The sequence below is a fragment of the Bos taurus genome, chromosome 6, assembly GCF_002263795.3.
Source record: "Bos taurus isolate L1 Dominette 01449 registration number 42190680 breed Hereford chromosome 6, ARS-UCD2.0, whole genome shotgun sequence".
Taxonomy (NCBI): Eukaryota; Metazoa; Chordata; class Mammalia; order Artiodactyla; family Bovidae; genus Bos; species Bos taurus.
The window spans coordinates 70,838,726-70,866,721 of NC_037333.1; the positions used below are offsets into that span (position 1 = coordinate 70,838,726).

At 39.6% G+C, this 27,996-nt stretch overlaps 1 protein-coding gene across 1 annotated transcript; it reads left to right on the plus strand.

Moving 5' to 3' along the window:
• TMEM165 (transmembrane protein 165) lies at nucleotides 1-27,103 on the plus strand. The gene is made up of 6 exons (NM_001206006.1): nucleotides 1-437; nucleotides 10,610-10,835; nucleotides 20,772-20,947; nucleotides 21,483-21,665; nucleotides 25,373-25,478; nucleotides 26,269-27,103. Exons 1-6 carry the CDS (start codon nucleotides 231-233, stop codon nucleotides 26,343-26,345), a joined length of 975 nt encoding a protein of 324 aa, NP_001192935.1. The 5' UTR covers nucleotides 1-230; the 3' UTR covers nucleotides 26,346-27,103.
• Nucleotides 27,104-27,996: the final 893 nt, after the last annotated feature.

Below are 27,996 nucleotides of genomic sequence, written 5' to 3' on the forward strand. Positions count from 1 at the left end.
AGTTGGCAGAGTCGTGTGGTCAGGGCCGGGGGAGGACCAGTCGCCGGCGGTAGACGCCGGCCCGCCCTGTCTCACGTCCTCTGTTGGTCACTTCCCGCATGCTGCAGGCTCCTCCCTGAGCCGCGGCGGCGAGGCGTGGGGGGCGCGTCCGGGAACGGCTCGGGGTCGAAGCTTCCAGTCACCCGCACTTCCTCCTGAGACGCCGGTGCGCGGCCGTCTCGGCGGGCGGGATGGCGGCGGCGGCCCGGGGTAGCGGCCGCGCATCTGCGCCCGGGCTGTTTCTGGTCTTGCTGGTTCCTTTGCTGTGGGCCCCGGCCGGGGTCCGGGCCGTACCCGACGAAGCCCTCAGCCACCGGAACAAGGAACCGCCAGCGCCTGCCCAGCAGCTGCAGCCGCAGCCCGCGGCCGTGCAGGGCCCCGAGCCGGCCCGGGTCGAGGTAAGCGGGACGGGCCCGGGAGGGCGAGGCTGCAGAGCCGGCGGCGCCGGGTACCAGGCTCGCCGCTGCCGGAGCGCCGCCCTCGACTCAGGCTGCCGGCGCGGGGAGGGGACCTCGGCCCCGGCTTCCCGGGGTGGAAGACCGGCGAGTGTGCCCTTCCTGGGTGGGCGCTGGCCTCGCCCGGCTCCTTATGGGGGAGGGGAGAGCAGAGCTGGGAGCCCACTGTAAACCTTTAGTTCGGGAGGATGCAGATGCTGCTGAGGAACGGGGCGTCTTGTTGATCAGATGGATCCTAGAGAGCTGGAAATACTCATCCCAAGTAAAAAGTTTTTAACGGAGGGCAGCTGGAAGGCTTTTCGTATTCTCTGAGAATAATAACATCTGTCATTTCATTGTTGAAACAGCTTATCCCGAACTGTTGACCAAATTCAGTTCTGCACAACTTGTGATTTTTGCCAAATATATGTGGATAAGGAAGGGTGACTGTTAAAAACGTGCTCTGGCTTGCAGTAAGTAACCCTGAGGAATGCAGAGGAATAGTCTGTCTTTGTATGCAAGCAGTGTGGGATGCCAAAGACTAAATTTATAAGTGTACCAGAATCTTGCATTTTGGCCTTCACTAAGTAGATATTAACATCTTAATTTATGTTAATATAATCACTTAGTGACTAGTGTTCAAAATCTCAGCAGCATTTTTATATTTAATCCCACTCTGGGTCCTGGGCTTTCTTCTCATTTCCAGTTTGGATTTCTGAACTCAGATCCTCTGTAGTCTTTTCTAGTAGAGGACATGGGCACTCAACCATCACATTTCCACCCCAGGCTACCTCCAGCCTGTCCTCACCTAACTTATCTTCCTACCATTGAATTGCATTTTACTTCTCAGAAATCTTCAGTGAGTTGCCTGGCTTGCTGATTTCAGTCCAGCCTCTTCAGCAGGATATTCAGGTTTCTTGGTAATCTGACTGCAGTCAACCCCTCCAGGCTTTTTAGCCCCACTCCCAGTCACCACTGTACTCACATCCAAGGCCTGCCATGTGCTCTGTTGCTTTCCAACAAAGACCTATAAGTAAAAGGGGATTAGTGAGCTTGAAGCCCACTGCTCAGAACCTTTCCCACTTCTCAAGAAGCAGCAGGTTATCTCCTCTCTGAAGACTTCCCTGAAATTTCTGACTTAGAATGATTTCTCTCTCCTGCCTGTGACTCCTGGGTCCAGCTGACCCAGCTTGCCATGTCCATTTCCGAAATGGAACTGAAATGCTGATTCATGAAACTCATTCTTAATGTTCATCTTTTAGATTTCTGTCATTTCACTCTTTATCAGAAGTTTATTTTAAAGCAATAAGTATTTTGGGTTATGTTATTTTCCAGGTCTTAAATTAAAGTTTTGGTCATATAGTGATTTTTAAGATACAAATAGTGGTAGGTATGCCGCTTGATACCCTTTTAGACGGCTGGGAGAAGTATAGCTGTGTAAAAAAAAAAAGGCAAGAGTGTCCAGTGACCATATTCAAGTGTCCTAAGAGTCCTGTCTTTAAAACTGGGGGTTTGGAGGGAACAGACAGGCACAATATAATTTGTGTTTTTACTATTTTGGTATATTCTTGGTGGTTCTTCTTAGACACTAGGAAATTTTTCTGTATTTTAGTAGAATCTAATTATTTTGTTTTTAATTGTATTTTCATGTAACTTTTTGTTTTGGCTCAAGTGTTTTTTTTTTTTTTCCCTCTTGTATTACAGTATGTTGGAAGAGTTTTTTTTTTCCCCACATAGTTTCTAAACTATGTAATGTAAGTATCATTTGCTTTTTTTTGTCCATTTGGTAGAAGTAAGATATGATCAGAGTTAAGTTTAATAGCCATGTAGCAAGGATTCAGCATCACCGAATATCAAAAAGTTTCAACTGTTTTGCTTTGCAGCTACCTGCAGCAGATCTTTTTAAAGTGTAGGATACATCAATATATGTTTTCATGCCACTATATTAGTTTCCTCTTCTGAAAACGGAGAGGAAGAAAAAAAATCTCCTTTATTAGGGAGCTTTCAAATGTAAGATGTATTGTAAAAATGTAGTTGTATCTTATAGGGTGCTTTGAAGCAAGATTACTGAACTTCTAATAGGATTTTCTACATTGGATTTTTTTTTCTCTCTCTATAATGAGGTAAAAAAAAAGTTGAGGGAGTTTACTCTGAACTTACAGTTAAAAATAAACCCCATTTCACAAACCCATGAAAAAAGCACTGTTGCTCACTGGGATCCTTTCATTTATGCAGTTTACCTCTAGTGACATACTCAGTTTTTTTCTTATTCCTTTCCTGTCAGAGTATGAACTCCAAGAAGCATTAAGTCCCTTTAGGTCAGGGAGTTCAGATAGATTTAACAGAGGTAATTTGCAATTTGCTGTGTATTCTGGAAGACTAAGGAAGGATTGCTCTGGTTGTAAAGCTCTGTTGATAAATCCGCAGAAGCCTACCACTTGACCCAGAACAAATTCTCTGTACTGTGTTTCTACTTTACTATTTCTTGCCATTTCTTTTATGTAGTATCTTTTAACACAAAGGCCTTTCAGACAATATTTTAAACTTTTTTCTGTTTTCATTAAGTTTCAGTCCTGCTCCATCCAATCCAAACTCCCAGTTCTAACCTCTTTACAGCTAAGACGGAAGCCATCAGGCATGAAGACCCTTGTCTTACTCATTGTTAATTCAGAATGAAGTGATCTGATGTTATTGCATTTATTATGTTGGTGTTCTACTATCAGAGCAGTTAATTTTTAAAAAATTAATGAAACAATACATTTCAAATGTCAAAATTTATAAACACATTGCAAAACCATAACATTTATAAAAGCAAACATAAACATTCATTAAGATAAAAATGTAATTGTTAAATATATTATTCTAATATGAATTAACAGTAAATTCATAAAAAATATTTAAAAAGCTAAGCCATCCACAAATAAAAAGATGATCATGAATATTTATAATAAAATGTAATTTTATTTATTTTAATGCCATCTTTTAAAACCAAGTTTATCAATGGTGTCGCAGTTTAAGTTATGCATGTATTTTTACACACATTTTTCCAACTTTGGAAAGGTTTTTCTGACTTGATACAATAAAGCAATGGGAAGGAGACAGTTGTAAGCCAGTTTTAAGCGCTTTCCAAAACTCCTTTATCTTCAGATAATCTCACTTCTTGTGTGGTAACTTGTTGAGGGACTTTTGTTTTTGTTTTTGCAGGGACATCAATCTTTTTCTTGGGAGCAGGCTGTAGATTTTGTTTAAAAGAAAGCGTCTTCATCCTCACTAGTTTCATTATGTGTAGATGGAGATTCTGATGCAGCTATCTGTATGAGTTTTAATACATATGTGTTCATTTGAACTCTGGAACTAGAATAGAAATTTTTTCATTGTTAATTGTTATTTTCTTCCTTTTCTTGAAGATAAAGAGAAGAATCTTTAGATATTTAGAATATTTTTATTCTAAAGAATAAAAGGTTATTCTCTAAATGAGGGTGCTTTTTCACAGTTTTGCAATTTCAAACTAATTTTAACTTTAAGTAAAGAAGAGTTTTATTAAGTTTTTTGTCTTTGGTTTTTAATTATAAGTTACTGACCCTACTCTCAGGATGTAAATAATATGGATTTTAGATCCAAATCTGCAAGAATGGTATTTGTACTGAGGAGCAGAATGTATTTCGTTACTTTCGCGCTGTGTAACTGATCAGTGGAATGCCGAAATCAGAATTACAGTCGCTGCCTCTGGCCTTCCTGTACTAATCTAAGTATTGGCTTCTATGCTAGTACTTTCTGCCTTTCTTCTGAAATGGACGTAATTATCACACTTTCCATACCTCCTCTCTCCATGTGCCCGTACTCCTGACCTCTAGCACTTTACTTCCTCCGTAACTTTACCCTCTCCTTTTCTTAGGTTCCTTTTTATCTGCTTACACATTCCCACAGGTTTTGCGTGATTGGACGGGGTGAGGCAAAAGGCAGTTGTTTTAACTGCTTGATTGTATTAGTTTCTTTTCTTCAGCTTTATAAATGAAATTTCTAACTAGAGAATTAGCCGCTTTTTCACCTTGCTTTAGTCTTCTGTTATCTGGCATCATCCCATGTCTTTATATTGAAAGTTCATTTTTGAAGGATACCTGTAACCTAATTAATTGCTAAATCCAGGGCTCTTTTTCAATTATTCTTTAACACTGTTAACTCTCTACGTTTTTAAGAGTCCTACTCTACCTCAGTTTGCATGAACTTGAGGAAGTTATTTAACCCTATTGGTTCTCAGTTTCTTCTTTGATGTTAAATTGGGATAACAGCTTTCAGGTTTTTGAGTATCAGATAAAACAGGGTGTATGAAAATCCCCGGCATTTAGCTAGTAGCTCAGTGAAATGCTGATTGCCCCTAACTTGACCATCTGTGGTGTTCTTCTGCCTGCCTCTCTAAATATCCAAGACAATTTTCTCTTTGTTTCCCTCCTCCACTCCCTTCCCTAAATATAGACATTGTCTGCAGCTCATTTTTTTCAATGTAATTTCTGCCTTTTCCCTTAGAAATCTAGTCTTGCAAAGCTCCAGCTGATAAATTCAGGTTGCCAGCAACCAAATACATACTTTGAGACTATGCTGGCCTAAACTCAGGTGTTTCATTTCTGAAATCTCTTGGATTTCCAAACCTCCTGGAAATCTTTATTTGAAATGCTTTTTATCCTCAAGTCGAACATGTGTGAAACCAGGCCCTTTATTTTTATTCCTCTTTCCCATATACCTTAGAGGAATATGAATAGCATCTTTGATTCTTTGCCTTTTAAAAATTCTAGTATTTTTCTTTCTCATCATGTACAGGATTTTTTCCTTTATTTTGTCTTCAACATGAGTCTTGTGCAGTAGACCTCCTAATTAATTGGTTCAGTGGCTGGTATTCTTTACTTTCTGTCCTGATCTGTTAGTCACAGTGCCTTAATTACATTTGTGTCTTCTACTCAAAAACTTTAAAAGGCTTCTGCCTTGCCTCTAAGCTGGTCCATAAACATACAGGCTTTTCAGTGTGGGCCCAGTGTATCTTTCTTATCTTACTCCAGTCATTCATCTGATGGTTTACTCCCTGTTCTCAGAATAAAGCCTGTTTTCTTTCAAATTGTCAGTCCAGGGAAGGAGGTTGATGTACCTCATGCATTTTCAAGTTGTCTGCTCCATGAGTGACTAGCACACATCCTGCTGAGACTTTCCAGCAGCTTTATGAAATGAACCTCAGAATTGCTTCCTCGGTATTGGTAAAAGGTTGGCCCGTAGGGTTCGACTCCTCCACACTTCTGGGTAGTGTAGTGAATAAGGGTGTGCAGAACGGTTACTTTCTGGTTGGATCTGCCTGAAGCCAGTTACAGCTTGCAGAATTGATCATCCATGGCTGGGGTAAGAGATTGGGTCAAGTGATTTTTGAAGTGGTGCACAATAGGTGTCTTTAATCATGAGCATAGTGAAAAATCCAAAAGGTACAGAAGAATGTAGAATGAAAAGTGTGTCTCCTTTTGTATTCTAGCTCAGGGGTCAGCAAACTAGTTTACCACTGATTGCCTCTTTTTGTAAGTAACGTTTTATTCGAATAGAGCTAGGCCATTCATTGGAGAAGGAAATGGCAACCCACTCCAGTGTTCTTACCTGGAGAATCCCAGGGACGAGGGAGCCTGGTGGGCTGCCGTCTATGGGGTCTCACAGAGTCGGACACAACTGAAGCGACTTAGCAGCAGCAGGCCATTCATTTAAGTATTACCTATGGCTGATCTCAGACCCTAGCACCAATTGGGTAATTACCAAAGAAACTTTATGGCCCAAGAGGTTAAATATTTGGCCCTTTAAGAGAAAGTTTGCCCACACCTGTTCTAGTCATCCTGGTTCCTTCCCTGGCCACTGTTACTGTTTCCTGAGATTTCTTAAGCATTAGCAACTGTGTGTATGCTTTATAAACCTGCCTGACTCTCCACCCCATAACATAATACAGTGACCACATACATAGAACATACTTTTTTCAACTTAAAAATGTCTTAGTGATTTTTTTTCTTATTAGTGTATATGAAACATTCTTATTTTTAGCCCATAATATTCCAGTAAATGCAGCTACCATTTATTAACCAGTTCCCTGTGTATGGGCATTTAGTTATTTTGTCTCTTTTAACTATTACAAATGATAACAATATGTTTATACTTGTTTCTAGTACATAAAGTTTAACTTCCTGAGTGTTCCTGTCTCAGACTGTTTCAGTCATGTACTTGCCATGACTCATTGCCCACAGCATGCCTTCAGTTTGAGGAGAGTGGGATCCTTAGGGGCTGGAGTTGCTGGGGTAGGCATTGCTCAAGAGGTTCCACAGAAATTGGATCTTGAGGAATCTAGATAAATAGGAGGATAATAAGACGGTAGGAAGGGAAATAGGACTGCATGATAGAAAGCTTGTGGTTACCAAAAACTGGTACTCTTGAACTGCACTGTTCAATACTACAGTTGTGAGCCATGTGACTGTTCTTAAGCACTTGAAAAGATGTGGCAGGTCCGAATTGAGAGGTGCATGAGATGTGTGCAGTGAGTAGATACACACTGGCATTGGAAGATTTGATTAAAAAAAGAGGGTTAAATATCTCATTAGTCATTTGAAAAATATTCCTAGAGTAGTATTTTGGGTCTATTGGGTTAAATAAAATAATACTAAAAATAATTTTATCTGTTTTTATTTTTTAATATCTGGCTAACCACTGGACTGCTAAAGAATTCTCTAGAAATTAAAAAATTACAGTATGTGGCTTGCATTATTTACTGTTGGACAGTGTTGCTCTGGCTCATCCTTCACTAGGAAATATAAGATTCATTTTGGGAATCAGTATGTGATTACATGGGACATGTTGTATAGTTACCAGAATTAAGTATTTGTATTTTATGTTGTAGGCTTAAGAAGGTCATGATGAAATTAGTTTTGGGATGATTTAACTGGTCAAGTTTGTGGTGTGCTGTAATAACTAACTGCAACTGTTTACTGTGTATTAGGCACCGTTCTCAGGGCTTTATGTGTATTCATTTAATCCTAACAACAGCCTTATCAATCTATGACAGATACCCCTCATCATAGAGATGTAACTTGAGTCACAGGGAGGTAAACTTACTGGCCCAAGGTCATACAGTAACTAGTAATGTCTTGGCTGTGAACGCTGACAATCTGACTCCAGAGCCCATGTATTAAACCATTACATTCTGCCCCTCTGAAGATGAACTAGGAAAAGAAGCTAGTCCCTGCACATAGTAATTACTTGGGTAATTGACAACAGATGAATGAATAGTAACATCATTTTCTGCATTTATTAACATTTTAAGTTTTTAAATCCTCTATCTTCATAGTGGGCTTCCCAGGTGGCCCAGTGGTAAAGAATTCGCCTGCCAATGCAGGAGCTGCCCAAGATGGAGATTGCATTTCTGGGTCGGGAAGATCCCCTGGAGGAGGAAATGACAGCCACTCCGTATTCTTGTTTGGAAGATTCCATGGATATGGGAGCCTGGTGGGTTACAGTCCATGGGGTCGCAAACAGACACAATTGAGTGTACACACACACACACACACACACCACCACCCCCCCTCATAATACCCTGGTACTTTTGTTTTAAATTCTTAATCACACCATGGTTGGTGGCTGTTTAACACTAATTTGGGCTGTCCAGAACCAGTTCAATATATAACAAAAACTATAAGTTGATTTTTTTTTTATGCTCTGTATATAGATTTCAAGAATATATAGTTTTTGTTTTGCTGTTGTTGAGTCACCGAGTTGTTTCTGATTCTTTGTGACCCCATGTACTGCAGCATGCCAGGCTTCCTTGTCCTTTACTATCTCCCTGAGTTTGCTCACACATGAGTTTGCTCATGTCCATTGAATCGATGATAGCATCCAACCATCTTATCCTCTGTCGTCCCCTTCTCCTCCTGCCTTCAGTCTTTCCCAGCATCAGGGTCTTTTCCAATGAGTTGGCTCTTCACATCAGGTGTCCAAAGTATTGGTAGCTTCAACTTAAGCTTCTAATGATTATTCAAGGTTAATTTCTTTTAGGATTGACTGGTTTGATCTCCTTGCTTTCCAAGGGACTCTTAAAGAGTCTTCTCCAACACCACAGTTCACAAGCATCAGTTTTTGTTTTGCTTTGTGCTTAAAAGGCAAGTTTTATTTAATCCTCATAATTTCATAGAGGAATGGAGAGGCTAAGTAACGTGGCCTCTGTTTTATAGCTGGGAAACAAAAAACTATGAGAATATGTGTTTTGATCACTATTGTGTTTGTTTTTAAAAGTAAACATTTTCTGTTTGAAATTGGTTGTAAATGGTATATATTTATTCCTAAAATATTTTCTTGGATTTCAGGTCCTAAATATTTTGGAACAAGATTTTTTCATACAAAAAGTATTTCCAAGAGGAAAATGTTGCATTAGTGAAAACTGAATGAAAATGCGTATTTTTTTTTATCATGTTTAATTCTCTCAGGGTATTTAAATAGAAAGGAAACTCATTTTCAAAAGAAAACCAGCATAGTTGGAATTAAAATAATGACGGAGAGAAAGCTAGAATAAATGGTACTTGGTTAATCATGAGCTGGCCTTCCACGGCTGCCCTTTCAATTTAGCCCTAACGCCAAATATTTTCTGCATTGTTAAATTTCCCAAATCTTTACCTTAGAGGTCTAGTCTGAGGAGTGCTTTAATAAAGTTTTCTGACCCTTATCGTGGACTTAGGGAGTCAGGTTTATGTCATATGGGCTTCCCAGGTAGCTCTGGGGTAAAGAATCGGCCTGTCAGTGTAGGAGACTCTAGTGTCATCCCTGGGTCGGGAAGGCCCCTGGAGGAAGAAACGGCAACCCACTCCCAATATTCTTGCCTGAAAAATCCCACGGACTGAGGACCCTGGCAGGCTGCAATCCATGGGGTCGCAGAGAGTCGGACATGACTAAGAATGCACTCAGGCTAGCTGTCCATTTCAACCTCTGGAAACCCCCATGAGGCAGAACTCTTTTCTCTGTGTTAAGCTATATATAACCTGCCACCTGTAACTTTTTACTTCTATCTCTTGGGCCCACAGAGACTTTCATATAGACTTTCTCAGTTATTGGAACATTAGGCACCCAGTCCTTATGTGATTGTTTTACAGCCTGAGTTAGCAAACCTTTTTTTTGGTCATGGGCCAGATAATAAATATTTTAGGTTTGGCCACGTATTTGTAGGCTCCCTTAGGGTCTCTGTTGCCTAATGTTCCTTTCCTATTTCTCTCCAACCCTCTCCCTCCCTCCTTCCCTTTTTCTTTTTTTGCAATCCCATAAAAAATGAAAAAATAATTTTCAGCTGAATCTACTCTTACCAGTAGCTTGCCAGCCCCTGGTTTTAGACTCTCTTCTGTCTGAGGTTGCCTTCAGAGGGTGGTGGTGCCTTAAAATGTGGTGCCTCAGAGCCAGTACAGAACTTTGGGGAAGGACTGTGAGGCACAGAAGATGGACTTGTCATTAACTCTTTAAAGTGCTTGGTGCTTTTTTTGGAACTTTGTCACATTTTCAACTCAAAATGGCCTTAACAGCAACAAAGACTCAGCTTATCTTCTTTATTAGGCCGTGTTACAGCCTAGGGTATTGGTGTAGGACCATCCATATATCCAGCGATATTAGATCTCAGCTTAGCTAGAGCCAGCTCTTCCTCTAGTCTACTGAGAGCTTTCGGATCCTGCTTTGTTCTCTTAAGTGTTCATGAAATTTCTCTCAGCTTCCTGTTACTTGAAAGTTTGATAAGGATACCTTGGGTCTTACACCTAAATTATGAACAAAGATTTGAATGAGGCATAGCTAAGAGCTCAATTCACATGCATTTAGAAAATAGGGTAATTTTAATGTGTGGCTAGAGCTGGTCTCTTTTCTTTTTCTAAATTGTTTTGTAGACTTGTGCTTGGATTTCCATTTTAGCAACCATCAATCAGAGGTTGCTGTCATCACTAAGCAGTGGTTAGACAGTAAATGAGTCTAATGACTACAATAGAAAAACAATCTTAATTCACCTACAAGTTAAATAATTTAAAATAATGCTATTATTTTATTTTATTTTATTATTATTATTATTTTTAAAAAAACAGCTAATATGTATTTTCTAATTTCAGAAAGGATTTACACCAGCTGCTCCAGTTCATACCAATAAAGACGATCCAGCTACCCAAACTAATTTGGGATTTATCCATGCATTTGTGGCTGCCATATCAGTCATCATTGTATCTGAACTGGGTGATAAGACATTTTTTATAGCAGCCATCATGGCAATGCGCTATAACCGTTTGACAGTATTGGCTGGTGCTATGCTTGCCTTGGGCCTAATGACGTGTTTATCAGGTGAGTGCTTTTTCCCCTTGATGAGTCTGTTGCGTTCGAGAGAAAGTGTGGCCGCACTGAGGGCCCCCTAGTGGCTGAGCACACATGCTCGTGACAGCATTGAGTCCCTGGGTCGTGCCAACAGTTAGGTTGGAATTTGGTTCATGTTCCAGAACTTAGGAAACAGAAAATGTTTTCACTACAAAAATTCCTAAAAACCATATTGCACTTTTAAAATTAAATTTTTAGCTATTCACAATCAAGATACATGCTCCTCATTTTTTTTTAGATTCTTTTCCCGTTTAGTCCATTTCAGAGTATTAGGTAGAGTTTCCTGCGCTGTGCAGCAGGTTACTGTTAGTCACCTGTTTTACATACAGCAGTGTGTATATGTCAGTCCCATTTTCCCAGTTCATCTCTTGCCACCCAGCCTCCCCCTGCCCTTATTCCCTGGTAACCATAAGCTTGATTTCCATATCCATGACTCTACTTCTGTTTTGTAAATAAGTTCATTTGTACCCCTACCCTTTTTTTACTTTTTTAGATTCCACGTGTAATCTGTGGGCTTCCCTGGTAGCACAGACGGCACAGAATCTGCCTGCAATGCAGGAGACCTGAGTTCGATCCCGGGGTCAGGAAGATCCCACGGAGAAGGGAGTCGCAACCCACTCTAGGCAAGAAACCTAGAGAATTCTCATGGATAGACCGTGGGGTTGCAAAGAGTCAGACACGGCTGGCTGACTTTCACTCACTCACTCACTATAAGCGATGTCATGTAATATTTGTCTTTCTGTGTCCTACTGACTTTACTAAGTATGACAAGCTCTAGTTCTATCCATATTGCTGCAAATAGCATTATTTTGTTCTTTTTTTTCTTTTTTACTGCTGAGTAACATTCTATTGTGTGTATGTACCACATCTTCTGTACCTATCCCTCTGTTGATAGACATTTAGATTGCTTCCCTGTCCTGGCTGTCGTGTGCTGCAGTCACCATTTGGGTGCATGTATCTTTTTGAGGTACGGTTTTCTCTGGGTATATGCCCAGCTGGGTCATGTGGTAGTTCTGTTTTTAGTTTTTCAAGGAAACTCCATATAATTCTCCATAGTGGCTGTACCAGTTGATATTCCCACCAACAGTGTAGGAGGGTTCCCTTTTCTTCCCACCTTCTCCAGCATTTATTACTTATAGACTTCCTGATGATGGCTGTTCTGACGGGTGTGAGGTAATACCTCACTGTAGTTTTGATTTGCATTTCGCTAATACTTAGTGATGATGAGCATCTTTTCATGTGCTTTTTGCCCATTTGTATATCTTTAGAGAAATGTGTATTTAGGTCTTCCATTTTTTGATTGGGTTATTTAGTTTTTAAATAATGAGCTGCTGGAGCTGTTTGTATATTTTGGAGATTAATCCCTTGTCAGTTGCTTTGTTTACACATATTTTCTCCCATTCGAGGATTGTCTCTTGTTTATGGTTTCCTTTTGCTGTGCTAAAGCTTTTAAGTTTAATTAGATACTATTTGTTTATTTTTGTTTTTATTTTAATTACTATAGGAAGTGAATCAAAAAAGATCTTTCTGAGATTTATGTCAAAGAATCTTCTGCCTACGTTTTCCTCTCAGAGTTTTATAGTGCCCGGTCTTATATTTAGGGCTTTTAATCCATTTTGAGTTTATTTTTGTGCCTAGTGTTTAGGGAGTGTTCTAATTTCATTCTTTTACACGTAGCTGTCCAGTGTTCCCAGCATCACTTACCGAAGATACATACTCCTCATTTATTCACTAATGCTAATATCCAAATGGAAAAAATAGTAAAATTATATATTTGATTCAAAGTACTCATTATAATATGTTTAAAAAGACAGATTTTAACAAGCACATGTAATATGAATTTAAATATTGTGTAATAAGTGTTAAAACACTTATAAGACAAACATTTTAAAAAAACAACTAACAATTTTACCCACTATACCAAAAATTAGATCTTTGAAACTCCTTGAACTTAAGATGAAAAGTGAGAGGGCTTAAGTAGTTTTTCAAAATGGTTTTAGAGATATGCAAGGAAGAGGTTTGAAGACCGCCGATAAAGCTTATTCCTTTAGCTAGTCCAGGTGAAAGGAGCTGTCAGTACCTTGATCCTTGCTTTCGCTATGGATATTTTTGCTTTCTTTTTGTCTTTTTAAGTCCAGATAAATTTATTTATATCTGATATCTAAGAAGTAGGACTCAGGCCACCACGGAGAAATGCGTGTTTCCTGTTGGTGGACATTTGGTAATCAAATAATGAGGTATCATGTTCAGTGTATTGTGTACTATTAAGCTATTCTTAGCCATTATTAGTAAAGGAATGAAACATTCTTAGAGTCCCAGTTTGCGTTACTATTTGAGTTACTATTATATAGGCTTCAATTAAAAAAAAAAATTAAGACCAAGAGAACGTAAACCTAACACTAAATAATTGAACATAGTTTAGTCTCTGATTCGAAAGCTACCTTGAGCCATGTAGTTGGGTGGAAAAGAACGAGTTTCCCCCTTAGCATCAGACTTGGATTAAAGTTTAATTCTGCTGTGTTTTAACCTAATGACAAGTTACCTAGCCTCTTTGGGCTTCAATTCCCCGTCCATTAACTGGAGATAGTATATAACTGCCTCATGGGGTTGTGGTTTGTATTAAAACGAGCCCTTATATTTCAAGTACTCATTCACCCCTACTCTTTCAGTGTGCAGCAGACTTCTCCTGAAGCACAGTACAGGACAGGCTCCATTACTGGCTGCTGAGATGCTTGTTAAGTCTGTCTTTTTAAACAGAATGAGTATTTTATTGAATTTAAAAATTTACTACTTTTCACATTTGGGTATTAGCATTAGCATTATTCATATTTCACAATAAAAACAACTTTCTCTTCAAAAGCAAATTCTGATTCTAGGAAATAGGATAAGTGGGACAGGTTGTAAATGGTGAAGTCACTTTTTGGAATGAGTTTGAATAATACCAGAGAATTTTATTTTTGAAACTTCCATCTTTAAGGACAACTGAAAGACTGTCCTCTCTCTGCCCATTCCCTCCTCAGAACCTGGCTTCATACATTCTTCCCACTCTGCTTGGGTTTAGCTACTGTCCCTTAGGTCTGAGCAGGGCTAATCTCTTCTGTCCTGACCCTTGGCCTGTCTCCCTCTGACTGCTGGTACTGACAGCTTCTCTCATGTGGACTGTTTGAAGGAACAGGCTGTATCAGTGGTCTTCAAGTCTCTTCCCTGTATATCTCTAAAATCATTTTGAAAGACTGTGTGCTCCTTCTCACTTTTCATCTTAAATTCAAGAAGTTTCAAAGATGTAATTTTTGGTATGTTGAACGTTAAATTGTTATAGTTGGTATTTTTTTATCTTATCAGTGTTCTAACATTTATTATATAGTATTTAAATACATACTACATTTGCAAACTGATGAAGAAAGAAATTCCCAAACGAAAGAAGTCCCTGGTGTCATGCATGTGTAACAGTCTTTCAGGGCAGGTAAACCCTGCTGCGCCGCTCAGATCTGTTTGCCGCACTGTTTTCTCATCAGCCTTGTCCACACTGAACTGATGCACCCTAGGTGGTTGAGTTCAGTGCTGGCGAATTTCAGCAGTCTGTATGTGTGGGGATATTGCTTTCCTTTGTGAAATTTCCAGTTTGACAGTGTTTTTTTCTTGTTAGCATTCCAGATTTGCTCCTAAACTGGCTTGCCTTTGCATCCTGAGCCCTTTCTCTGTGTTCTATTTAGGGGCCTGGAGCTGCTTTTGGAGGGCGCAAGTGGCAGGAAAGGCATGAAATCTGACATCTTGAGCCTGGGGCTGAATCCAGCCTCTACTGCTTGCTCATTATGCAAACAGGAGCAGGTCACGTGGCTGCTGTTTGCTGAGCACCATCTGTGTGCATGACACTTCAGGCCCTCTTTGGGACAAGCCCCTGTCCTGTTACAGATGGACAGAGAGAGGGACATATTATCCATTCGTGGCTCACAGGCAGTGGAGCTGAGATTCTGAGGCAGCTGTGTCTGACTCTGAATCCAAGGGTTTCCAATGGCTTTCTTCAGGATAAGAGGTTCTGCAGCGAGAGGTGGATGAAGCCTGGAAGCTACACAGTCGGGGGAGCTATAGGCCCCCAGTCTTTCCTTTGAGAAAAATTTTACTGTCTTCTGTTTGATAAGACTTTATTGGGAAAAGGTTTGAAGCTAAAAAGTCATTGGAAAATAATTATATTTTTACTCCATTATGACTTTCTAAGTTATTTAAGCCCCTGGAGAATCTTTGCTGTAAACTCAGGATAATAATAGCACCATCCTTAAAGAATAGTAAGATTAAATGCAGTAAAACAAGCAAGCCATCTGGTTAGTTCTACACCAGTTAGTTCTCTTCCTCCTTATCATAAAAAGGCTTTGCATCTGGGTATGGCCCAGCTGTGCCCAGGGCACAGCCGTTGAACCATTTATTTGGATATTTTCACATTATTTGCAATGCATGCGTAGTTGCTCAGTCATGTCCAACTCTGTGACCCTTTGGGTTTGGACTGTAGCCCACCAGTCTCCTCTGTCCATGGGATTCTCCAGGCAAAAATACTGGAGTGGGCTGCCATTTTGGTTCTCCAGGGGATCTTCTCCAGCCAGGGATCAAACCCGAGTCTCCTGTGTCTCCTGCATTGGAGGCCGATTCTTTACCTGCTGAGCCATTCAGGGAAGCCCTTAATTACAATAAAAGCTAATTAATTCAATAGATACTTGTTTAGAACCAACTGCTTGCCTAGAAATGTGTTGGGTCTGTGACCAGGGATGCCTGGTGGAAGTAGGGTGGGCTGCTGGGTAATACAGTGGTTCTGAGAGTGTCTCCTCCTGCCACATCCCACCCTGAAGAGAGCTTGATGTCTGAACAGCCTCCATCTGGCATTCTTGTCTTTAGCTTTTTTCAAAATTTCTCACTAAAATTCAGACCCATCAAGAGAGGCAGCTTCTCAGTTTTTGTGAGTTTGTTCCTTGGAAGGAGCGACCATAGAAAACTCAAGGCAGATCTGGAAGAGGGCCTCAAAGGGATGAGCTGGGAGATGGAGCAGCTGTGGGCTTGCTAGGTGGCACTAGTGGTAAAGAACCCACCTGCCAATGCGGGAGACTTGGGTTTGATCCCTGGGTCAGGAAGATCCTCTGGAGAAGGAGATGGCAACCCACTCTAGTATTCTTGCCTCGAGAATCCCATGGACAGCGGAGCCTGGTGGGCTATAATCCATGGGGTTGCAAAGAGTCGGGCACGACTGAGCAACTAAACAAGAGGCAGCTGTAAGGTTACCGTTGATTTTCTTCCTGACTTGACCAGAGTGGGCCTGCGCCAGTTGTCTAGGTCTTGGGTCTGCTTGCCCTGTTCTTTAAAATACACCCAGTGGTGGACTTTGCTGGTGATTCAGTGTTAAAGACTCTGTGCTGCCATTGCAGGGAATGTGGGTTCGATCCCTTGTGAGCGAAGTTCCATATGCTGAGGTGTGGCCAAAAATAAGATACACCCAGTGGAATCTAAATACCTTTGGGAGTTTGATCCTTACCTTCACTAACACCATCATTCCTTTAATAATAAATAAACATTTGGAAATTTACATCTTTTCTCTCCTTTAATTCTTATTTTCGTTTACTTTCCTCACAGAATTTTATCCCTATGAAATTTTTTGCTTGAAAGTCTTTTGTGGATCACATTGTCATATTTATCTGTAGCAAAAACATCTTTAAATTGAATTGTAGAACATAGTGAAAATTTCCTTTATTAAGTCTATAAATGTTAAAATTTTTTATCAGTTGACTTATAGTTATTAGGACAGAGTTGATCAAAATAAAATATCACAAATTTAAGTAAACAGTTTTTAAAAGTTGGAAATGCATCTCGTAATGAGATGATAGAACTGTACTTTTAAAATTGTCCATGGACGATACTTATTGCTAGAATGAAGCTAGGTTTAAAGTCAGTTCTGATCTTTAAAAACAATAGATATAAGATCTATTAGATCTTATAAAAATAGATATAAGATCTATTAAAAACATAGATATAAGGGCTGAGATATTTTATTCATAAAAGTAGATAGGAAGGAATTTTGTTATAGCCTTGTCACTCAGTCCATTGAACTCCTGGGTTATATGCCAAAAATCACATACTAGTCTATCACCAAGTGATTTTAAGTGATTTACCAACTGACAACTTAATAAGGCCTTCTGTCAATTTTGTTAAAAGCAGTTGGATACCATCAAGTATACCAAAAAAAGTTTTTCTAAAATTCATCAAATGACTGTACTGATACATATTAGTCTTTTATTTAGAGGTCCTTTGTTTAACTGGATATATTTAGAAGGAAGTAGTTGAGAAAATTGAAATATTTTTAATTTCAGTGTACTTTTATCAATAAGGGATTTTAAAGTTGTGTTATATCACATGTTTAATGGGGCCTTGGAGCTACAGATTTAGCTCATTCAATTTATGAAAAATGTCTGTCACACTGCCTAATTGCTATGACAATTGGTCCATAGTAAACCATCTAAGTCAGGCGTATCAGAAAACATTTACTTGGTTTTTTAACTTAATAAACATGATATATATGTCCCATGGCAGCTGTCTGTTTAGAATTCTGATTCTAAAATGGCTGGCTGGTGGGACTGGGCCTGGAAGCACAGCTAGGCTTGGGCTGCATGGGGAAGTAAGCCACTGAGATTTAGTATCTTTGTGATGCTCTCTTTGTTATAGCAAGACTCTGCCTTAGGGAAAAGCATGCCCCTGGTTGGGGGAATGAAAGAAGCACAATTTCTAAGTAAAAACTATTCCCACTGAAGCCAAAATACTCTATTTCTCATCCATGGCCATTGTTTCCGGTGCCTGTCATGCTATTATTTCAATGCCATGACATTAGAAACTTGTGTAAGACAGGGAAGACCCGAAGCCCTATCTCTGGGTTATGATGCCTTGACTAGGTGTATCAGTATTTCAGACCCTCTCTTTGGTGCCCTAGGATATCTTTTTATGCTGTGAGAAAGGCATCTTGGTAGAGGGGCAGAGGGCAGCTGTGAAGGGATGTGGGCATGGAGGACCCGCAACTCCTCAGCTACAGGCAAGAGGAGTTTTAAGGGAATGTGCCTGTGGAAGTTGAACTTACGGAAATAGATCTCACAAACTTCATCTTCCACAAACTGGAAAGTCTTTGTGTTTCAAAGCCTTCAGTCATCAGCTTTCCTTATTACAGAGTTCAGTTTTCATTTTAATGAGCCCCTCACACCACATTCATGGGCATTCTCATCTTTTTATTCTCTTGGTTTCTAAGACACTCCCTGCTTCTAGTTACATTCTTATTTCTGGAAAAAAAAAAGGTACCGTAAATATTGACATTCTGCATAGTTTTTAACCCTTGGCCCACTTAGTCCCCCCTCAACTAATATTCTTGTGCCACATGTTTTCAGTTTAATTACTTGTAAGTCAGTGATTTTTGACTTGATGCAAACCATTTGCTTAAAGAGAAATAACCTCTCATTGTTCGCAGAACCAAAGTACTCGGGTGTCTGAGGAAAGGCTTCCAAAGAGGAGATAGAGGGACAGTAACCAGGGGAAGAAGAACAATGTTATAGTGCCAGATAGGTTTTTGCTCTCTGTGGAGATGTCAAGGCAGAAATCATGGGATTGTGTCAGTAAGTAGTTCTTTTAGATTATCTGAAGATAAAAGGAAAACTAAATTGAGATTTAAAAGATTTGCTGCATTTCTTTCTAAGATTTTAAAAACCATTTATGGAAAATATTTTAAATTTACAAAGTTGCAAAATAAGATAGTCGGATACCTATATACCTTTTATCCAGAATCACCTGTTAACATTTTTACCACATTTGCTTTAGCATTTGTGACCTCTCTCTTTATATCTCTGTGTATCTCTAGGTGTACAATATGTGTATATATGCACGTTTTATATATCTATAGAGAAAGTATATATACACAGTACACATCTTTATAGACATAGATTGATACATTAATCTTATCCATATTTTAATTTTGTCAGTTGATCTGATGATAGTGTCTATCCTTCTGTAGAGGATCTAGTCTAGGTCAGATAGTGCATTTAGTTCTCTTTAGTTTTTAATCTGAGATGTTTCTATAGGCTTTTCTTATGTGTTTTATAATACTTTTTTGAAACTACATCCCCCTCCCCCTTTAATGGGCAGCTCCTCATCTTGCCTTTGTGTGGTTTTTGCCTCGTGACTAGATTGGGGTTACGCATTCTTGACTAGAACCCTGCAGAGCCGACGGTGCCCCTCTGAAGAGTGTCACACCTGGAAGCATGTGGCGTCCATTTGTCCCTCACTGATGATCTCCTAGTAAAGGGTACACTGTCTTCATCCTCCCTCACAGTTAATTTGTAATCTTTTGGGAGACACTTTAAGACAGTACACATACCCTACTCCCCATTGTTTAGCATCAATTGATGGCTCTCACATGATCTGAACTCTGCCTCGATGCTTGCAAAATACTGGCTAATTCCAAAACCCCATCCACATTTACCAGTGAGCCCTGATACGCTATTCCAAGAAAGAACTCTCCCCATTCACATTGGTTTGTCTGTTTATTATTAATATAAACTGATGAACTCCTTTTTTTCAGTGGTTTATAATTAATTACTTAACTAGATTGTTCCTTAAATTAACAAGAGGGCAGCTGGAAACCCCTCCAGGCTGATGACTCCTGTGTCCTTGTGACATGCTATTTTTTGTTTTTGTTCTTCCTTCCTTTCTAATATAACAAGATAGTGCGGGTTCATCTTATACCTACTTTGCCCAGTACTGGAATTAGCAATTTCTCTGAAGAGCCTTTTAGTGGGAAGCACATTAGAAACCAAGATCTGAGTGCAAAGTTGGTTCATTGTTACTAAGACATTTGGGCCTTTTCAGTGGACAGAACTAGAAAATATGTCTGTATTGTGTATTTGTGGGGGGGGGGCAATATTGATATGCACAGAAGCATAGGTTTACATTTCTAAACATGATTTTAAAGTTTTTCATTTTGTAATACAATGAATCAGGGAATGGTTCACCTATGCAGTTATATATCTGATTAGGCAGTTTTATAAGTGTTGTGCCCATTTTAGAAAAAGAGCTGGTGAAGTGAAGAGTAATTGTATTTATTATATATATGGAAATGCCCTCTGGCCCTGCCATAGTTTTTAATTACTAACTTCATATTAGCAACGTGAATGTGTTTCACAGTTAGGGTTTGGATTCTTGATATAGTTCCAGGTGTAGTTTTTTGTGTAACTTATACAGTTATCCCTCTCTACTTTAATGAGAGGAAAGAATAATACTGAATAAGGTTGAGTCTGTTATGTATATATGTGTGTATGTGTATATATATATATGGAATTGTTTTCCTTCGTAAAGTATATTTATTTTAAATAGTTGCAAAGAAGCATAGTTTCAATCATGCCACATGAGAATCTTGTCATGATTCTTCACGATAGAGGTTTGTAACTTAGATCTGTGATGAAGAAATACCACGTAGGACAGTCGTATAGCTTCCAGGTTATAAGATCATGAGATGTGTAGCGTACATCAAAGTTACTCTCCTAACTAAAGTACTGTGCCCTGCATGACCTGTGGCAAGCCAGCCTCTGGCGGAAGGTGTCTGAAGAGGAGATGATTATCTTTAGATCTCACGAGAGATCTGTGTGGAACCTCTGCCACCTTCAGCTGCACCACTGATTTCTTGCTAAGCTGTGATAGATAGGTCATTGGTTAGACCTAAGGGCTCAATATTAGTGGAGAGAAAGAAGTAGAATTTAAGGTTCTTACCTGTTAGCTTCTAATGTGAACCATTTTCCCTTTAAAACAGGGGTAAATGATGACTTCTGAAGTTAGCTGTTTCTTTGGTTGGTGTATAATCTGCTAATTAATCAGACATATCATTGCATTTTCTTGCAGTTTTGTTTGGTTATGCCACCACTGTCATCCCCAGGGTGTATACATACTATGTTTCAACTGCATTATTTGCCATTTTTGGCATTAGAATGCTTCGGGAAGGCTTAAAGATGAGTCCAGATGAAGGTCAAGAGGAACTAGAAGAAGTTCAAGCAGAATTAAAGAAAAAAGATGAAGAAGTAAGTCAGAGTGCTGTTAAAAAGGCACTCAACTATGAAGAGTAAGCACTATATAAAGCTTTTCAGTGGTCATCCGTATCTGTGAGGTGTGTGGGCTACACAGAAATAGCTTCTTTTGTTTGGTTTCCATTCTTACATGTGGCTGTGATAGGACTGGGTGAGTGGAAATCTGGTAGAGAAAGGCTTCAGGGATAAATGTGTAATCAGGTTTCTTAATTAGATTGATTATAAGCTCCTGAAAAACAGGAACTTGTTTATAATTTTCCCTGTTTCTTTCCACAACATCTAGGGTAACAAGTGGTCGATAAATAATGTTTTATTTATTTTGTTGGGAAGAATTGGAAAAATTGAGAATGTTGCATTTGTTGCCATGTGAGACCAGTGGTTCAAAAGATAAGTTGGGATCACATAACTTTAGCTTCTGAGAGCATATTCCCATAGACTTTAAACACTCTTTAAAAGAACGATTAAGCATTTTGGGCTATACTGACTTGGTTTCTGGGGTTAATGTCTTTTTTTTTTTTTTTTAATTTAGTTTCAACGAACCAAACTCTTAAATGGACCAGGAGATGTTGAAACGGGTACAAGCACAACAATACCTCAGAAAAAGTGGCTGCATTTTATTTCACCCATCTTTGTTCAGGCTCTTACATTAACATTCTTAGCAGAATGGGGTGATCGCTCTCAACTGACTACAATTGTTTTGGCAGCTAGAGAGGTAAGTGGTACTTGGAGACAACTGCTTCTGTATTAAAACTAACATTACTTTGCTCCAGAGGTCACTGGACAGAGTCAAGGTGGGTCAAGGGATGACTTCGTATGCTTGACAATACGTTTTAGATCTAATAACAATGCTAACCTTTAGAACTGACCTTTTCCCAGTTTCTGCAATCAATCAGATTACTCTCTTTTGACTCCTCTTTCAGTTTTGCCAAAATGACGGTGTGGCTGTTGTTATGGCTTAGTTTTTTTTTTTTCTTTTTCTTTTCTCAGAACCTTCCTTTATATATTTGTTGAGAACATAAACTGGTATATTATTATTAAAGGCCAGTTTGGCAAATGCCTAAAGCATTAAAAGTAGGTGTCTCTGGTTTCTTCCATTCCTTGTGCTAAAAAAATAATTTGAGTGTTGCAAAGGTTACTTAGAAAATTTGTCTTAGCCCTAGGTTACTCAGTCCTAAGATACTAAGGCAGAGGAGATCTCAGATCATCTTGTCCTAGCCTTTTCTTTATGGATCAATTCCTGAGGCCCAGAGAGGTGGCTTGTCACTAGGACAGAAGCCAGCTGGCAGTTGGTAGCAAGGACAAGGACTAGAGCCAAGACTAGGCTCTTCTGCTCTGTCTTGTTCAGCGCTGTCAGGTGCCACTCTGTAAAAATAGCTTTTTAAAGAAAATGTTAAATCCTTATTTTTTCTGAAGGGACTAGTAAAGTTTACATGAGGGTCTGTTGTTCACATGGATTAAGATCTGCTGAGGAGACAGTTGTGGGACAGAAATGCTGCTACTTTTCAGCTCTTGTTGATCCTAACTGATGCTATTTATGATTTTATATCTATTAAATTACATTGTTTTTAGTCAGATGGTAAGATTTTAGATAGCAAGCTTGATTTGAATTTGTTTTTAACTCTTAGGAGGTATCTACCATAAAACAATGAGTTGCTCAGCATAGGCTGCAGTTCAGAATATAAAACAAGAATTGAAAGGCCAGGGCTAAAATAGTTAAAGCTGGACAGTTTTGTCAAAGAAGCCTCAAAAATGCTGTATTTTGGGGAGAAAATAGGGAACTCAATTTTTCATTTGAGTCCTATGTTTAAAAATAAACTTTCTTTTTAAATGTCATTTTAATGGCTTTGTCCTATATTTTTCTTGATTTGTAGCCTTTTTTTACTGGCATTCAGATTGCCAGAACTGGGACTTGAAAGTAAGTGACCATTTCGTGGTGGTGGTGGTGGTTCTGCCATGTGAGCTATCATGGCAGAATCGTTGCTTTTTTCTTAATACTGTCACCTAAGTGGCACAGAATAACTTGGGACAGGCTCAGCATTCCCTGGGTTCCTGTGGCCCACTGCTTGCCTGCCAGCAGTGCAGCGTATGCTTCCTGGGGTCGAGTCTCTTGCCACGTGAGCACATTACTGCAGCATCTGCTTCCTGGGTGGTTTTGGGCTGAAACAAGCCGATGCATGTAGGGTCCCAGACACAGGGGGCACTGGGCGTTAGCCGCCTTCTACACTCGGCACCACGGGGACAGGTAATGAGCTCTTCAGGGGCACAGATGTACTTGTCTATTTTTGTTACTTTAATATTCTTAATTTGGGGGGGGTAACTTTTTTGTATAATCCATGCTGTAGTCTAATTCACTCCATTTTAGACTAAACTTCATTTCTATTTCCAGTAGAATTCAGCATTCCCACTTTGAATTTCACAGAATCCTCTAGTGTCCTTTGAGATGTTGATAGGTACTAAACAACAACAAAGAAAAAGGTTGAGGAAAAAGGTTCCAGGGTCCAGTAAATTTGGCAAACACTATAATGTTTTTCGTTTTGAAGATGGAATATACAAAATAACAAAGACTGAAAAATTCTGTATTAAAGGAACCATTTTATTTAATCCAGTGATTTTTCAGGTGTCATTTTAAAATAGAATGAAATCATCTTCTATTAGTTTTACAGGGTGTGACGCACAGAATCTGCGGAACGCAGTCCCACTCTTCCGTTCCGCGTGAACACATGTCCAGTTGTCTCCATTTCCCCAGTTCGCGCACACACTGCCCACCCCAGCAAATGGGCCTGCTTCCTACTTCACGGAGGAAAGCAGAAGTCATTTCTTCATCGCCACCCATCACAGTGGTAGTGCTCTCCCGCCTGTTCGGGTCTCCGCCCTCTATGCTCCCACCTAAAGCTTAGAATCTTTGCCTTTCTTCCAGGCCAATCTTGTTAGCATTTTAGCATGCACGAGTTTTTCTCACCTAAAAAAGTTCTACCCCCCTTAACTCTGCTTCTCTTCGAAATATAAAGCTTCTTCGTGCCCTACTTCCCTCAGCCTTGGAGAGCTTGGCTGTGATGGGAACAGGAGTTGGCTCTACTTCCTTGCTTACTAAACACACTGGACTCCACAGTTTCTGACTCAGCGGTGTTTTAAGTTCACTGCAGCCACAGATGGGTCCTGCCGTGGTCTTGTAGGGAGGCTACTTGCTTGGTCACCTCTTCAGTCTCCCCTGGGCTGCTCTTCTGCTGTCATCCTTCAGTGCTGCCTTCCTCATGACTGTATCGTCAACAGCTTCCACCCTTCTCTCCTGGGATTATTATTTTCGGTCCTATCGCTTCTTCTCCAGTGAACCCAAATGATTCTTGAACTTCTTTACTTTACTTTTAACTTCTGTTGGCATCCACACATAGTTTCTCCATTTTCCTTTATTCCTCTACCTGTTTTACTCAACCTTGGTATCACTACAATTCATCTAGAGAATTATGGGTAAGGAACTTGAGTGTCTGATTTTTTTCATACCTGTCATTTGTCATTAAGATATATCAGTCATGTTTCAGTTTCTCTCAAATCTATCTGCTTTTCTCTGCCTGGGCTCCCATGCCAATACAGGCCAGCATTCTCTTCCCAGGGCTACTGGAGGAATTTCTCAGTTGATCACTTGCTTTTGTCTTCTTTCCCTCCAGTTCACTTTAGACTTAACTTTTAAAGCACAACCTGTCATATCACTCCCCAGTTACAAACCAGTCAGTGTCTTAAAAAGTCTAAACTTGAGGCTTCATGACACCCCCCCTCCTACCATGATGGACTCCTTGCTTGCGACACTGGTTCTCTCTAGAAACACACGGGTGTTCCAGGGCTGTCTCCTGCTGCTGGCCTGCTGCCAAGTCAGGTGATCCAGCTTGTCCTTCAGCGCTGTCTTTTCTGGAAAACTTTCACTGGTCTCCCAGTCTGAGTGCCTCCAGTCTGCTATGGTGGCAGTTGTGTACTGAATGATACCGTGTCCTGGTGCTTTAGCTCAGCAGAGGTTGAGAGGCAGGGTTCTTCTTAGGAAGCATCGTCAGACAACACTGTAAAGGCTGGCATAGTTTCTTAAGAGTATCAAATACTGCCTGAGGGAAGAGGTGCCCAGGCTGTCTCCTTAGCACTCACTTGAGTGAAATATTGCATGTGAGATAGGTTCAGCAACTGCTGAGAGACTGGATTAGGTTTTTTTGATCTTGCACATTGAGTTTATTTTCCTTTTATCTCTAGTCTTAGGTATAATTGGAACATATTCCTTCAAGCAGCCATTACCCGTTTTATAAATAACACACCTGAATTTGTCGAACTTTTTTCTGCTTTGGTGTTGTTACTGTCCTCTTTTCATGGCTGGAAAGTAGTCGTGTTTCTCAGGTGGCAGTTTCCAGCTTGGCTTTAGATTAACGCTGCCCTTGTTTCTAGGATCCCTATGGTGTAGCAGTGGGGGGAACAGTGGGACACTGCCTCTGCACTGGCCTGGCAGTCATCGGAGGAAGAATGATAGCACAGAAAATCTCCGTCAGAACTGGTCAGTCTTATTTTTTTAACTAGAAAATACCATTTAACTTTTAGAATCACTGAGGTTAGAAAAAGAGTGTGTGTCTTCGAAAGTGAACTATGTCTATGTTACGATAATCAGAAGTCCAGCGTATTGGTTCTGCTAGTGCAAACATGGGCCGTTTTTCACATGTGTAGATGTTAGTAAAACATAAAGTCACATCAAAGCATTACTGGATTCATAGTAGCTTTTTGTCAACATTTAAGTCAATGAAACAATTATGTGGACATTTGAGAACTTTTAAGCTTTGAAAACATACAGAATTGGGAATCGTAGGTGGAGATTATATTTACTGATTCAGCTGAAAATTTCCTATGTAGCTGATCTTAAAAATGGAATAGAAATAGTCTCTTTGCTTGTTCAGAAGTTGTTGAAAATTTTTATAATTTTTTTTAATTGGAGTATAATTGCTTTGCAGTATTGTGTTTCTGCTGTACAAAAGTGAATCAGCTATATGTATCCATATATCCCCTCTCTTTTGAGCCTTTCCACCCCTTCAACCCCCATAACTGGCTTTTAAGATGAGTTATAGTTCTATTGTTGCTTATCAGCACTGTCTGAATTTAATATAATTGTTTTTAAAACAGTGCTGGAAAATAAACTGATTCTTAACTGTTTAGAGTTGGGTACGTTAAGTATTTTACTGTGGAAATGAGGTTGAAGTATTTCTAATTTTTTTTTAATGTTAGTTTGCTAGAAGAATAGGCAACATCATGGCTTAGAGGAATTTGCCTTTTAACTTTTTTCTGTTCTCTTACAGTGACAATCATAGGAGGCATCGTATTTTTGGCGTTTGCATTTTCTGCACTATTTATAAGTCCCGATTCTGGTTTTTAATGTGCTATTGTTCATTTGTATTTAGTTTAAGATAGGTAACTTTATGTACATAGTGTATATTACAACTAAAAGTGATGGAAAATACTGTATTTTGTAGTACTGATTTGTGAGTTTGACCCACTTAATGGAAGTATTATGTCCAAAAGAAATAATCACTGATTGTATTTGCAAAATGGAGTTTTAAAAGAAACCGGATATTTGTGTGAATTTTTCCTTTTCTCCAGCATAATTATGTTAACATAAGGTCTCCGTTTTTATTTTATTGGCTTTTTCTTTTTGGCTGGGGGTGAGGTGGGGGTAGTATTATGTAGAGAACTGTTGTTCAGGGGGGTCTGCCACTTGATTTTTTTTCAGCACTGACTGACCCCTTTGTAAAGAATATAAATTTTCTCCTGGATAACCAGGGTGTTTTAAGATGTTTATCCTAAAATTCTTCCTGGGGGAAAGAATTAATTAATTTCTATCTTTTAAAACATTTTCCTGAGCCAGTAAGCAGTAGTTTAATCAGAAGTCTTTTCAAAATTTGTCTTTTAAGAGCAAGAGAAAGGTATTGCTGTTATTAACATGACAACTGTTTGCCAGGTCCTTTCTTCCTCTTTTTTAATTGGGTAGAAAACCCAATACAGTAACAGTCAATATTTGACCATGTGGAATTACCAAATTAAGAGAATACTGTGAGTGTATTCATATTTTTTCTATATTGAATAAACAATGTAACATACAACATAAATAAAAGTGGTATGACCAGTGCTTGTTTTTCCTTGTGTGTTATGCTGGCTCCTAATTTCCTCATTTATCAAAGTCATATTGGTATTTATAAACCAGTTTCTGAAGTTGTCTGTTTTAAACCACTATCTTAGCCTTAACAATCCTAAAGGAAATCAACCCTGAATAGTCACTGGAAGGACTGATGCTGAAGCTCCAATACTTTGGCCACCTGATGCAAAGAGCCGACTCATTGGAAAAGACCCTGATGGAAAGATTGCGGGCAGAGGAGAAGGAGGCATCAGGATGAGATGGTTGGATCACATCACCAACCCAATGGATAGGAGTTTGAACAAACTCCGGGAGATAATGAAGGACAGGGAATCCTGGCGTCACTAAGAGTCAGACACGACTTAGCAACTGAATAAACCTTCACAAAGTTCTGTGAGGTAGTAGGTACTAAATGTAAATTTTTTTTAAAAGGTTAACTCTTGGTACAGCAGGGGGTCAAACTGGACAGTTTAGTTCTAGAGACCACAATCACTGATTATGGTGAAGGCCGCCTCATCACAGCAATTTCACTAATCACTGTCATTTAAGTTGTTGTAACTTGCATACCAAATGTTCCATCCAAGCAGTATACCTGCCTTCTCCCAGCCTGATGTGCTCTATTACCATGTGCAGTAACACTGCTACCAGAAACTGCTACAGACCTGAAGAACAGTTCTGTAGAAACCTCCACATGTTCCTTGTGTGAAGTATATATAATAGCAGACCCAGAGCAAGTCAGGTTTACTGGGCTACTTACAAAGTGCACAGTGTACAGTCATTGGTAACTTGAAGAGACTGTGAAATAACCCAGTGATTACCCAGCATTCTCAACACAGAAATCATTCTTCAGTAGTAACTTTGTGGGAGACAGCTGACCACTATTGTGAGGAGATCT